At 42.3% G+C, this 13,827-nt stretch overlaps 2 protein-coding genes across 2 annotated transcripts; one reads left to right on the forward strand and one right to left on the reverse strand.

The window, feature by feature from the left end:
• Window positions 1-1,024: 1,024 nt before the first annotated feature.
• capzb (capping actin protein of muscle Z-line subunit beta) lies at window positions 1,025-8,966 on the reverse strand. The gene is made up of 9 exons (XM_085924705.1): window positions 8,679-8,966; window positions 5,886-5,975; window positions 4,626-4,747; window positions 4,366-4,479; window positions 4,146-4,287; window positions 3,934-4,050; window positions 3,796-3,861; window positions 3,651-3,727; window positions 1,025-2,031 (listed from the first exon to the last, which is right to left on the reverse strand). Exons 1-9 carry the CDS (start codon window positions 8,679-8,681, stop codon window positions 1,944-1,946), a joined length of 819 nt encoding a protein of 272 aa, XP_085780831.1. The 5' UTR covers window positions 8,682-8,966; the 3' UTR covers window positions 1,025-1,943.
• A 256-nt stretch (window positions 8,967-9,222) lies between these two features.
• Window positions 9,223-12,570, forward strand: LOC147049278 (MICOS complex subunit Mic10-like). The gene is made up of 4 exons (XM_085925145.1): window positions 9,223-9,418; window positions 12,116-12,163; window positions 12,238-12,347; window positions 12,424-12,570. Exons 1-4 carry the CDS (start codon window positions 9,358-9,360, stop codon window positions 12,433-12,435), a joined length of 231 nt encoding a protein of 76 aa, XP_085781271.1. The 5' UTR covers window positions 9,223-9,357; the 3' UTR covers window positions 12,436-12,570.
• Window positions 12,571-13,827: the final 1,257 nt, after the last annotated feature.

Raw genomic sequence — 13,827 nt, forward strand, 5'->3', positions numbered from 1 at the left:
GTGGCGATCTCCCACAATGTGTAATGGAATTAATGAGTGACAAACTTGTGGGACCCTTCCAAAAACGGTGGTTTACTCATTAATTGATGGCATTCCTCAATGTTTGACTAACGTGTAGCACAATATAGTTGGTGCTTGCACTTTTTGCAATCTAGATATGGATGGAGTCATACTACATGAAGTTAATTGCAGTTTTGCATCTCGTGACATAAATGACAAGCCGAAAGTTCAAAGTTGCTTGACTTCAAGCTTATTCTAATTTCTAAACATGCATCTATCATTTTTTTGTCCTCATCAATGAAGTAAATCAAGTAAACGTTTACCGGCTAAGAATAAATGTCATTGTATGGCTCATAATATACAGCATTTGAAAGGAATATTTTTGGGAGGTACAGCAAAAAAAATAATAAACAAATGAACAAAAAATATACAAGTTAAAGAAATATAGATCAACATACACAGTGATGCTATGAAACGCTTAAAAATGTTCCGAGTCTCGTTTGATACATTACTGCCACCTAGCGGACAAAGCAGGTAAGTAGTCAGCAGACACGCTTTAGTACTAAAACTAAACTAAAAATGCTCATGTGTAGTAACTACACGAGCATTTTTATGAAATGATTAAAAATATAAGTAGACAAATAAATAAAATATCCAAATGAACCCAGTTTTTGTAAAAAATACAAGGGTTACTTTCAATCACATTTGTTCATCACTATGACTTGTTTGCCCTATTTGTCCTTGAATTTTCAGATCAGTCAAGAGCTACTATCAAAGCTGAAGCTCAATCTTGAGTTTACTCTACTCAGAGACTGACAGAATACTAAAATCTCTCTACTCAAAAGAGAGAAAGAGGTCAGGAACAGGACAATGCATCTATTAGTGTTAAGATACTGTAAGTACATATCACCAAATCTGCATCAAGGGTTTTAATTAACTGTAATCAACTAAATTTTGTAGTATTCAATAAATAGATCATCTCCATCCCTAATTGTCTTTCCTGAAAAGAAAGAGAAGAAGAGCATCTTTTTTTACTTTTTATTGTTGCTGGAGGCTCTAATACAATATGAATCATAAGCTTTACAAAATTAAAACAAAAACAAAATACAAAGTTTCCCCTCCAAAATGGAAACGGTCAAAGGTTTCCACTGACACAAAAACTGTGACCCCCAACAAAGACATAGAAGGTGAGCAGACAGAAGAGTTAAGATACTTTCATGATCATGATATCCACATTGTGGCAAGGTGGGTGGGGGGGCGGGGGGTCATTATTATGGCGGGAAGTATTTCCATTGAATGCAGCTCCTTGCTCACACACGGGCTCACATGCATGCCGACAGATGACGAGTAAAAACCTTCCGACACAAGGCAAAAGCCTCCGCGTGAAGGGAAGACTAAACGGACAGTCATTAATTCAGACAAATAAATCTAAGGTTAGATTTGGGGTGGGGGGGGGGGTGCAAGAAATATGATGTGCATCATGACGACGACGCCACCTAGAGCACACGGCCTGTGCAAGTTTGTCTCCTCAACTGAGAGGACATAAAGATCGTTCAGTTCCAAATGACTGAGGACATTGTGGGGGGGTTGGGGGGGGATTAGTTCTACACTGACCCTCACACCGCAAGATTATCGTTAACCGTCGTAACGCTATCGTTAGTTTTAAAACATGGAAGGGAGTGTGAGTGAATGGCTTCCGAACATGGAGAGAGAACATAACAACAAAACGTGACAGGGGTGAGAGAAAAGCTAAGCGTTTTCTCCTTTTTTTTTTTTAATTTGTGAGGTTTTTTTTTTTCTTTCTTTCCCACAAATAAACAAGACTGCAGCACGGAGGAGGAGGCGGTGAAGGAGAGATGGGGAAGAAGGGAAAAAAAAAAAAAGAGAAAAAAAAAAAAGGAGAAAAGAGATGGCGGAGCAAAACGGACAGAACAGTAGCATCTCTAGCTTTGGCTTTTCAGTTTGAGCGCCTTGAACAGTTCGGTTTGGAGAGCCTCCTGCTTTGACTTGTCGGCCAGAGATGTAACACTCCTGTGAGGGTGACACACGCACGACACAAGAGAGTGAGAAAAGAAATTCATTCATCTGTGTTTGAACATTAGTAAGGTGTTTCAGTCCCATTTCTCCTCCTGAGTAAAGAAAAAGCATTCGCAAAAACACACCGCAAACAACTTCAAGAAGAAACACGTCAGTGTTGAGAGCAATTCTGTAACATCACAAATGACACTGTTTCTTGCAATCACAACGGAACATTTAAGATCTTGTGGAAAATGTTACGGAACCTCCTCTTGTCAAATTGGATTACGCCGGTGTGCCTAGATGAGGCGATGCATTGCATTTAAAAGGAAAAGACAACTTTGTGGTTTGTCGCTACGATGAGTTAGTAAAGTGTGTTTTAGATCAACACGTGCTACAGTCAGTGATTTTTGCTTTCTCACAGGTGCCAACTGTCTGTGACTAGGCAGGGTTACACGAGAAGACATTCAATTGTTATATGGCCACACACTTGTAAATTCAGGACAGATTAACAATAAAAAATAAAAAATTATAATGAACTGCTTTGTCATTTTATGAATTTCAGTTGTTAGAAACTACTCAGGGTCCAAGCTGTTGCTGTTTTGGTTCATGCCCTAGTATTGTTTTCAATTAAATAGGAACACCAGAATTGAGCGCTCAGCTTCATACATTTTTTCCAGGCACGTGCAACACTCCCCATGCCAGGCTGTACCTCCGACCCTAGTCAATGAAGATCTGACGCTGGGTGAGGACCTGCGACAGCTCCCTCTGGAGCTGTCGGTACTTTTGGTTATCGGGCAAAGACTCAATAGATCTAGAGCAGCATGGGGGGGGGGGGGGGGGGGGGGGGGGGAATAAAAAAAGAAGTTCTTGAAAAGATAAATAGTAAAATAAAGAAGAGACAGAAAGGTTGAGGAGATCAGGAAAAAGTGAGATGCTGTACATTATTATTTTTAAAAAAGGTCAAATTAATACAGAGATGCTAACACAATTTTCTGGAAGGCTCAGCAGAATTCCCAACATTAACAATAAGAACGTCAGCTAAAAGTATTGTCATCCGTGTCTACCTAAAAACGCATTAGCCTGGTTTACATGGAGTTGGATTAAAAGCTCAAAATCGGAATGTTGTCTTGACGTGAATGTTCAAATGATATCATTGTCGGCCCGCTTGAAGGCTTCTAAACAGAGCACACAGAACTGATCTCTAACGGAGAGCAAACTCTAACTAAACATTTCAGCAAGCTTATGTGGTAGGAAAAACAGGATAAATTGTTATGGGATACCCGTCTGTTATATCAACTGTGTGTATCAGCGGTAAAAAAAAAGAAGTAGGTGGATGTGTACCATATGTGATGACAGAAGTTGTTCATCCAGTTTGTATTCATAGAAACTAAACAAAAAACAAGTCATGTTCACATAAATCCGTGCACGTCACAGATGGATTTTTCAAAATGTCCGCCTATTTTGACTCCTGGCCATTCCAGTAAATCGACATCCCTGCAAAATTTGCTCGAAGCAGATACAAAGTAAGAAACAAAGGAAGGGGGGGGGGAAGCTGAGTCTTGCAAATAGAAGTTTTGGTTGGTGCTTTTTCCAAAGAAAACAAGAGCACACTGATGCCCTTCTAATCTTACCTCAGTCCGTTGACAATATCCTTGGTCTTCCCAAAGTAGATATCATTCAGTGTGGAGCGAATCTTGTTCTCCATTTCCTGCAACAGGACAAATGATTAAAAAAAAAAAAAAGATCAGGAATCAGCCTGTTGGACGCTATACTGACTTCAACGAGGCGTCCGATGTTGGCAATGTGAGGTGAGGACTCTCCAACCGTATCGTCTTTTTCCGTCTGCGGAGGGGGAAACAAAGCGAGTTGACGTGCGGGAGGTCAAGTCGCTGGCGCTCAAGTTTGACACCGTACTTGTCTTGTGAGGCTGCCGCCCAGATTCATAGTGCCAGAGTCACTCTTAGTCGTCTGAAGCCACAACATGACGGTGGAGGTGAGTTTGTAATGAGCGTTGCGTCCGCTGGACTTCTCCTGAACACGGCAAGATCATCACTCGCTCAACTTTGATATCGCTCTCGTTTTTCCTCTGTTCTGCAATTTGCAACAAGGGTGACTTGAAAACTCACCTGCACCTCCACCACATGGATGGAGTCCCAACACCCTTTGATCTTTTTGGATCCGTCTCCAGCCTTTTTGATGAGAATAACGCCAGCAAAGCCGTGGTCCAGATCCCAGAGGTACACTGATGAGACGCCACCCTCAAAGTACCTGCGGATACATTTGGGAGGTGCAAGAGTGTGAAACGTACGTGTGATTTATCGGTTGATGAATTTCCTTTGAACTCACAGGTCTCTGTACTGGTCAAAGGCATTATTGGCTTCCACCTCCAACTTCCTCAAGCGAGATGAAGGCATGGCACCGTCTTCAATGGGAGGGTCGTACTTATTACTCCACGGGGATCTACAGGAAGGTGTTGGAAGTACATCAAGGAATATGAATGTGTGATGCTCTTAAACATTCAAATTTGTAATTTCTTGAGTACTTGTAGCTGTTTTAAGTCTGCTACAAAGTTTCACCCGTCAGCACGTTGCAGTTACGCTTTCTACCTGTAAGAGTCGCCATCCCGATTGTAATCACAGAGCAGATAGTCTTTTCCCACCATCTTGTCGCGGGCGATCTTCAGGGGCTGGTCCACAGAGGAGAGAAGGTCCTCGCACAGACTGGGTACCTGGACACAAATCCGGGGAGAAAGGCTTTGTAGAATTTCAAATCATCAAGAAACCAAAATCGCGGCATCCTTAAAGAGAGCAAGGGCCAAACTGATAAGTTTAAAAGCGAAACGATCCTCCCGAGGATTCCGGTGACCAGATTAGACACAACAGAAAAGAATACCTCCATTTAAGGCAAGAAATGGTTGAATGTCTCTTACTGACATTCCAGCTCCCCCTAATAAGCAGAGGAGGAATAAAATATCAGTAGGAAACAAGATAGCTTGAGGATAAGAGGGTACAAATGACTTCTCACAGACTGACATGGACCCTCCATGTCCACTGCATGGTTGCACAAACACAAAAGAGGCTCTTGTTTTCCTTTAAAAAAGGATCCTACATTCCCACTAGCAAACACACACGTGTACGTACACACGCACACACACCTGCCAGTCGGCTGGGCAAAAATGAAAAAGAGAAGTGATTTCAGGTGACTAATACTAAAAGAACGTTGGCCCAAAAAAAGTGATTGGCACCAACGATAATAATCACTAACTACCATACACAGCACTGATGCCCAGGGGGAGAGAGGTCAAAGGTGAGTGACAAATAAGGTGAGCAGGTGGGTGGGTGGGGGGGGGGGCTCGGAATGTAATCCACAGTAAACAAGATGTCACATTGGGAGTATGACTGCATTTGTTTTCAAATCATTTATTACGCTCGGCATGGATTACCGCCCCGAGGTTTCTTCTTCTGAGTCAATTTTTTTGTTATTCATCTACGGTCTCAGAAAGAATAAATTCTTCTCCGTGAAGATGGTTCAAGTTTGGTTATAAAAAAACAAAACAAAAGGGAGTGCCAGCTTTATCTAAGCAAGTGTCAAATGAGAATGATTTACTTGGATATTTGAAAAGAACATTTTCTTCTCCGAGATGTTGGCGCCTAACTTGGTATAAAAAGTTTAATTTAGTTTGCAACGCCTCATTCTTGTTTAGAGCAGTAGCAGCTATTTTTGGAAGAATTTCCAATATATATTTTCTCAAATTTATAACAGGTCTCATTCTTGTTGAGCACAGTGGCAATTTTCGTGGATTACCTTTACAGTACTCGAACACCGATCCAACATCACCCTAACGAAATAAACAGACTGTAACTCACCAGGTCAATGAGGTCACTGAGGTTCTTCTCAATTTGTTGAGGCGGCAGGCGCCTCATCAAGTCCAGGGCACAGTCTAACTGCTGTTCACTCTGAAAAACACACAAATGACTCCGTCAGATTCCAGAAAAGAAAAATACTGTTTGCATTTCAAGCTTTCAGTCTGCTAAAATTGTACTTGATTGACAAATGGGGAATGTTAGTTATCTTCATCATAAATGACTTGCAGCGACAGTCTGTGCAATTTCCTGTGAAGAAATTATTCACACACAACCATTGCAGGCCAAGTGCTGCTTTCTAGTGTGCACTCGGAAACATTTACAGCTCAGCATGAATAGCACTCACATCATGTCACGTGAGTATTTTCCAAGTAACATTTTTTGTTTTAAAAAAAAAAAAAAAAAAAAAAAAAAGAAGAAATATGAATTAGCAGTCCTTTCGCATAATCCAGGCTTCACAAAAAAAAAGGTACGATGGAGTAGGCGTTTTTTTTTTGTTTAGTCCGACAATTATGGGTGAGTGAAGATGCAACAGTTGAACTGGGACATGTCTAGTTTAATTAATACAGCGTTACGTCCCACTCCTTTTTAGGTCACTTTTGCAGATGTTTATTTTCTTATGTTTGCTTACTTGGAACATGAATAAAGTGGTTAGGATTTCTTATAAACTAGTATTGGTGAGGCAGCTCGGCTTTCCTGTTTATCTTCTCGAGCGGGGATTTCAGTCTAATCATTCCAACGTGCTCACTGTCATGACTGCTTGCATCGCAGACCACATTAATGAATAATAAGAATTAATATTGACAGCAATCCAACATTCCCTTGGATAACATTTGACCACTTGTGTTCTTCTGATGAGCAAGCCTTGGCCACCACACCACACCAAACTAAATGCAAGAAAGCTAAAGCTAGCTTAGTATAGGCTGAGACAGGTTTGTTGTCAACACAATGGTCAGCAAACTCTGATTATATCTGATGGAAGAGTCGTTTGTGGAATCAATTCTGAAACAATTCAATAGTGACATCAGATTGAAAAGGGTCTATTAAGACTGGAAGTGAGAACAGAGGAGTATACAGGAAAGTCTCCCCTCGGGGGAGACTTTGCTTTAAATATGCAGTCGGAAACAGGCCAGACCAGCCACGACATGAAACCCTGGGGAATGTGGAGGAAGACGAACTGTAGGTGGCTACGGAACCATGAAAGGGTAAAATACACAACAGTGGAACCACTACTGATTAGCACGATCCGTTCGAGCATGTTGCTCGATACTTTTTTTCTTAACGCTTCTTTTGGCCTCCCCAAAAGACACAAAAATAACAACACACCAAACACAGCACTTCTTTTGTCATTCCTGATGAAAGAGCTTCTGTAAGTGGAGGTCTCACATGATATGCTGATGTAATATGAGACGTCATCATACGATGCCAAACCATCTTTTGGAATTAATGCTGTGAAAAAGCCACAGAAAACTTAGACCCAAGTTAATTTTATGTACACGTCGAATCATTCAAACTCTCAATTCATTTACTTTCTTCCGTACAAACATGCAGCTGGCAACCGACCAAACGAGGGCCTACTTCCTGTAAACATTTTCGCCAAAGCTGACCCCTTAACAAAACACTTGTTTCAAGGTCACGTTAAGTCAGAGCAATGTTTCTTTTCGCCTCATCTAAAAAACGCTCTCAGCCGATGGGGTCAGGCTGACCCATTAGACACCTGCGCCTCCTTTGACGTTGTGTTTAGCGGTGCTCCTGTCTCTGAGTAAACACTAACTCGAGCAACAACTCTGGGGTCAGAGGGGAGCCGAGCCAGCAAGATGGATGAAGTGAAGCCGGGGGAGAGCGGGTGACTGGGGAGAAGGGACAGCTGCTCGCACCATTTCAGGGAAGAGGACATTTAAGACCACATAGAAGTGTAAACTTTGAGAAATGACTGTGCTGTATTTGATTCAATAAAATCCCCCAAGGGAGATTCACTGACACTTCTGCAAATTTGTGTTGCATACGTGCAAGCATGCACAGACTGATGTGAATGGGGTGAGAGGGTTGTCTTGCTCATAGGCACCTCGACATTAGTCCTAATGAAGACTAGAGTACGTTCCAGAAACTAGCTGACATTTTGTTTTCCAATGCACAAGTCCTTACAGATGAGCTCCTGACACTCAAATATGAAATACAATGACCATCGTGCATGCGTTTAAATCCTCCCAAAAGTCTTGTTTTAGGAAGGAAGTTGGTTTTGTGCAAACAAACCAAATACGAAATCGCCAAGTCAACCTGAGCGACTGATCAATTGAGACTGACAGCTTGTCATGGTAGTCAGTCTTAAAATAGCAACGAGCACCACGTTAGACTATTTTAATCTGCATGCGTGTACGTGGGTGGTGCACGAGTAGAGGGCTGAGTTTGGAGAGCGTGTTAAATCGGGACTCCTTTCCAATCCACTTCACCAACTTGTGTCAAATCCAAAACATCCTGTGCTAACTTTACGCCTACGGGGCACCGAGCTAAGCTAACAGCTAGCTGGCTAACTAGCTGGAGGAAGCTATTGATCGTTTGGATGTAAATTAAATAATATTGCTCACGACGTGAGTAAGTTAATAGTAGCGGTAAGTAACGCGTGTGTCAGTTATTGTCAACTCCTGGACCAACTCCAGCTGTTCCTCTCAGGTTACTAGCAGCTGATGCTAACGTTAGCTTAGCTTGGGGTAGCACCCGTAGCCGTTAGTTAGCCGCTAGCCCCAGCAAAAGTCTTCCCCCTCTCGTTCGCTCCAGCTCCAACCGCGCGACCCTTACCATGTCTGCGGTGGTCTCAGCTGGGCAGGGGGGGGCACGATTTCACCGGTGACTGTGTACGCCTTCTAGCCTTCGAATGGTTTGTCAAACCGCTCCTCTCGGTTTCTTGTTGTTTTTTTTTCTGTCCCCCGCGGAAGATGTTTTGTTCGCCTCTCCCTCAGTGAACCCAGCCCTGTCAGCGAAATTCACTTCCTCAATCGGTCTTACAGGAAGGAGAGGCTGCAGTCAGAAAACAGGCCTCGGTTGCATGTCCGGGTCACTCGGGGCCTTCTCCGCTCCAGCCAATAGGGACGAAGCAAGAAAGGCATTGCCAAGTATGGCAAGAGAGGAGTGGTGCGCTTGGCGCACACGTTTCCCCCCCCCCCCCCACTAGACTTTAAGACAGTTAAAAAAATATTAATAATTATTACTATTATGATTTTTTTTTTACCCATGCATGCATCGAAGTATAGCATGCACTCTACATACATACAATATATATAATATATACCAGGGTGGGTGTTTTCATCTGTACTATTGAGGAGCCACGCACTTCCAAAACAGATGCATGACGAACAATTTAAATAAAGACAAAATGCATGCTTATGTGCAAAATTAGTACTAAACTATAGTACTCTTAAGTAGGACGTTAATCACGTAACCTTTATAACTCTCGCGAGATTCTCGAAGATCAAGAAACATGGCGGACGAACATGGACGGAAGTGGGACCGGTGCCTGGCAGACACCGCGGTGAAAACGGGTGAATATCATTTTTGTAACATCTCAAACGTGCCGTTACTGTAAAATATTTAATATTGTGGGTCAATATTGTGTCTGTTATCAGGAAAATAATTTGTGATCGATCTTAATACAGTTCTGTAATGATGCCCTTTTGCAGGACATACGTACGTGCGCGTGTGAGTGAGTGCGTGCGTGACAGTGAGGTCAACTTCATGGAAATGCATTCGCTGGGGATTTAACAGAAGATTGAAATTCAAGAATACATATCGTTCTTCAAAACAAGCTCTTCTTTTAAGTCTCCCTTGTGTCTGATGTCAGTTGAATTTAAAATGCACATTCTTTTAACAACCTTGCGCCGTAGATTAAGTACATATGCGCTATTTGCATTTTGTCCAGCAGTCAAATGGGGACCTTCCTTCCCTCCCTCCCTCCAGATGGTACTTACTTTCCTCAAGTGTCCTCACAGAGAAGCACTGTGCAACCTATCTCAGATGACACTGGATGCAATTAAAACATTCACTTGTTGAAGGCTGTATCAACCCCCAAACAGTCCATCTCTAATCTAATATGAATCACATGCATACTTTCTTGTCCACTAGAGACAATATTAGCATCTGGCTTGTTGCTGCCTTCAATGTGCACTGGCTTAAAGAGTGTGCAGCGGTCTGTGATTGCTTCCACGATGGAGGTCACGGGCTTGCTAATCTTTTTTTTTTTGTTTGATCAGCAGGACTGATTTTTGAAGGAATACAATTGACAGATTATTCTAATGGTGTTTTAGTATGTAGAATTTTAAGCCCAACAAAGCCACAATTTTAGAAACATATTTTGTTTAGTCATCAGTCGAAATGTTGAAACTACTTCTTGTGTTCAATGAGGAATCAATAACAAGCTTACTCTTCAAAGGGAGTGTACGCCTTTATCTTGGACACTATATTCAAAGAATGAATCATTCATATTTCCTGGATGAGAGATGCTTGCATAAACCCCTTTTCTTCTCTGGAATGACTCCAGGTCAAATCTCCCGGACGTCCCGTTGTTTAACTATCGTCCTCGTAAATGGCGCCAAACGAGTGTCACGTAGCGCCAGCACTACCACCACCACCACCAGCTCAACGAAAGACGCTAGAACAAGCCCAGCGTATGCTGTGACAAATGGAAAATGGTGAAATACTTAGGCTGGCAAACAATCCACTTGACTCTGTGTGACGCCACCATCAGCATAATAAAATTCGCTTCTTGCCGGGAGGAAAACATCTGCATTCTTTGAGCTCACTCTCGCAAACTGCCAGCTGTGTGAGAGCACCTCTCGTGGTCTAACTCTGTAGAATACGTGTTGGTAATTCCGTTGGTACGAGGTACATACGGTGAATGTTATGTAATTTGAGAAATGATGGTCGCTAGCTTTAGGTTAGCTACATATTGCTACATGCTAGAAAAAGGTCACGTTTGTTATATAACTTCAGATTATTTTTTTTCTTTTCGTATTCGAGAGTAGTTGTTTTGGATATCGGTTAAATTGAATTTGCATGTTTTGAAACGAACATCATATTGGTGGAATTTTGAGAGGATAAACAAATATCTAACAATAGGCCGCTGAGAGCCTGGCGTGGATTTTCGGGCCTGCGGTTTGTATATATTTTGTTGCCGCACAAATCTTTTCATTATAGCCAGACGAAGACAAGCTTGATTCAAAGGGACATGTTGATTTGCTCTCATATTTCCCTACGAGTATTGCTATGAAAATCAGCGCCTGGCACGAGAGCAAAGCGAAAAGGGAAGTCAAACCAACTTAACTTGAGCAAAATATTTGGACCAAAACGATGCATATGGTTTAATGTCGATCCGGACTGATAATGAAGATGAGCTTTTCGCGTTTGACTGTACTAAAACCGTAATGGAAAACAGTCCACGAGTTCTGGTTGAAGAACATCGGTCATGCTGCATAGCTCTCTGAATCCAATTAAGAGTCAAGAGGGGCCCAAATGGCTCTTTTTATATGTTTTCTGTGCTGGCTGGCTGGCCTGCCACTGGGTGCGGCGTGGCTCGCACATTCCTCCTCAAGGTCCTCTCCGGTCCGAGACAAAACAAGGGTGGTGATTTTTGTGCCACTGCCCGATGATTCTTATGGTCACACTGCATGGGAGCGACACCGCAGCATTCAATTCCTGGAACTACATGTGCAGCAGGTCCCTATTCGCCGCAAATAGTGGGGCTCGACTATAAATATATTGGGTTATTTTTTTTAAAATAACTTTGATAGAATGCTTTGCATGGCACAATGCATTTATTGTTGAAGTTATAAGGACATTTAGCCTTGTCATGTATGTTTTGCATGCTTAAAGATTTTTTTTTTTTGCAAAGAAACCCCAAAATTGGGTCAAATCAACCCAACCTCCTGGGTCAGTCTCATTTTTAACCTAGCAGTTTTAAGGGTCTACTTGGAGTTAATTATTTTGATTGATGTTGCACTATGTTTCTATTTTGGTATAGATTGTATGATATATAAAGAACACTGGTCAGTAAAAAAAAAAAAACTATAACTAGGTCGGGTCTATATAGAAGGTTGTATGATTCCAAGTCCAGGACGTCTGTTCCCCGTCCACCGTGCCAGACACTTTGCGAGTGGATCAAACATAATCACCCCACCTCATCGCTTGAGTTGAGTCACTGCAGTCGAGTTGTTAATGCCGTCTATTTTTCTTCCCCTTCGCAGTCACCGGCCTGGGTGTAGGGATCGTCTTCTCGATCCTTCTCTTTAAACGTAAGTCATCAGTGTAAAGAGAACCAGGCTCTCCTCATTTAGCTGATGAATGAATGTTTTTGTTCTCCCGGCAGGACGCACATGGCCTGTCTCGTTCGGTGCCGGTTTGGGTTTGGGCATGGGTTATTCCAACTGCCAGAATGACTTCAGGTCACCGTACTTGATTCATGGCCGCGTGGTTAAGGTGAGTGTGAAGAAGGTCTGTTCACACATGCACACCTCAGGCTACATGATTTTTTTTTTTTTTTGTTTCCTCTCAGGACCAGCAGTGAAGGATTAAGGAGGATGCGAGCGGATTCACCACATAAGCATCTGTTTCGTGTTGCACTTTGACTATGGCTCTGTCACTTATGCCCACTGTGGCTTAATGTATATTTAATAAAGTGAGTCAAGAAGATTCTTTCCCACTTCTTTTGTCTTTTTCAGACCAATAAATTGCGGTTTTGGGTGTGGGAGGTAATATTGTGTGTTAATGAGCTCTGAGACTTGACCGCCTGCTGCTTTGGAATGAGGGCCAGGTTCAGCATCTGCAGCCCGGTTGGAGAGTGGGAGGAGAAAGACTTTAAGAGAAATATCATGAAATAGAGACAAAGAAAAATATTCATCGGGGTCGTTGGGGGGGGGCGCTTCTTTGTGGATATGAATAAAAAGGCAAACGGATGTTACCCTTTTTTTTTTTATACACAGAAATAAGTGAAGGGAATTAATTACTCACCCAACCACTAGATCCTTTTCATTTCCAGTTCTTTGGTATTATTACACTTTTCAGACGTGTTCCTTCAAAGACAGAAGCGTCAACATTGATTCAATTGATTTCCGTAAAAAAAAAGATAAAAAGGAAGATTCAATGGGAATTGATGAACTACATCTGGGGCCTTGTCTCGATTTGATTCCATGTAGACTTCAGGTTTTTGTGAAGACAGACTTGCCGTCTGCGTGTCATTTCCCAAAGCATCATAAGGTCGACGTGGCCTGTGTAATCACTAGCATCAAGATTGAGTGCATGTGCTAGGACCACTCCTGCGATTGCACGCTTGTCCGATTGAAGAGGAAGAAGACGGAGAGCAAATGTTAGTGTGGACGTCAGTTGACGTTTAGCCCCCCTGCTGAAGCAGAATCCGCGGAATGTAGAAGAAGTCGGCGCTCGGGTCTTATTGCTAACAGGTGAGTCTGACACTTTTTTTTCATCTTAAGAAAAGGAGTTCTTGACAAAGTGCTCCTTTTCCTTCTCCATCATGTCTTTTCGGTTGAAGCCCACACATTCCAGCGGACAAAGGAACGAAGCTTTTAAAGGTCACGCGCTTCAACAGAAAGCATGTCAGCCTATCGCTCATCCCCTTGTTCATTGAAATATGTCTTTGCTAATGAAACTGATAAGGCCATTCATGGACTCCAGCCAGGTTAGACACCTGTGCAGCGCCTGAAGGTTCATGCCCAGGTCGAAAACTTCAATATATACTGACTAAAAAAAAAAAATTGTCAACAGAAGGCAGATTTTGAAACTTATTATGAATTTGTCACTATTAGGCTGGATCTCCCCCTTTTGTGATATGGATACCTCATGGAATATTTTTGTCAATAAAGATGGCCGAGGCCTTGACTCCGACCCCCCCCCCCCCTTTAAACACCCCTCCTGTTGGCCCATTATGACATTTATTTAGAAT

This window comes from Syngnathus leptorhynchus, chromosome 11 (assembly GCF_054491065.1).
Source record: "Syngnathus leptorhynchus isolate UIUO chromosome 11, UIUO_Slep, whole genome shotgun sequence".
NCBI classification, from domain to species: domain Eukaryota; kingdom Metazoa; phylum Chordata; class Actinopteri; order Syngnathiformes; family Syngnathidae; genus Syngnathus; species Syngnathus leptorhynchus.

Coding starts and splice junctions, on each gene's coding strand:
- capzb (XM_085924705.1), bottom strand. Junction 4,288..4,365: donor TTTGACCAGTACAGAGACCT/GTGAGTTCAAAG, acceptor ATGTATCCGCAG/GTACTTTGAGGGTGGCGTCT. Junction 3,862..3,933: donor GCGGCAGCCTCACAAGACAA/GTACGGTGTCAA, acceptor CCCCCTCCGCAG/ACGGAAAAAGACGATACGGT.
- LOC147049278 (XM_085925145.1), top strand. CDS start 9,358: ATGGCGGACGAACATGGACGGAAGTGGGACCGGTGCCTGGCAGACACC. Junction 9,419..12,115: donor AGACACCGCGGTGAAAACGG/GTGAATATCATT, acceptor TCCCCTTCGCAG/TCACCGGCCTGGGTGTAGGG. Junction 12,164..12,237: donor CTCGATCCTTCTCTTTAAAC/GTAAGTCATCAG, acceptor TTCTCCCGGCAG/GACGCACATGGCCTGTCTCG.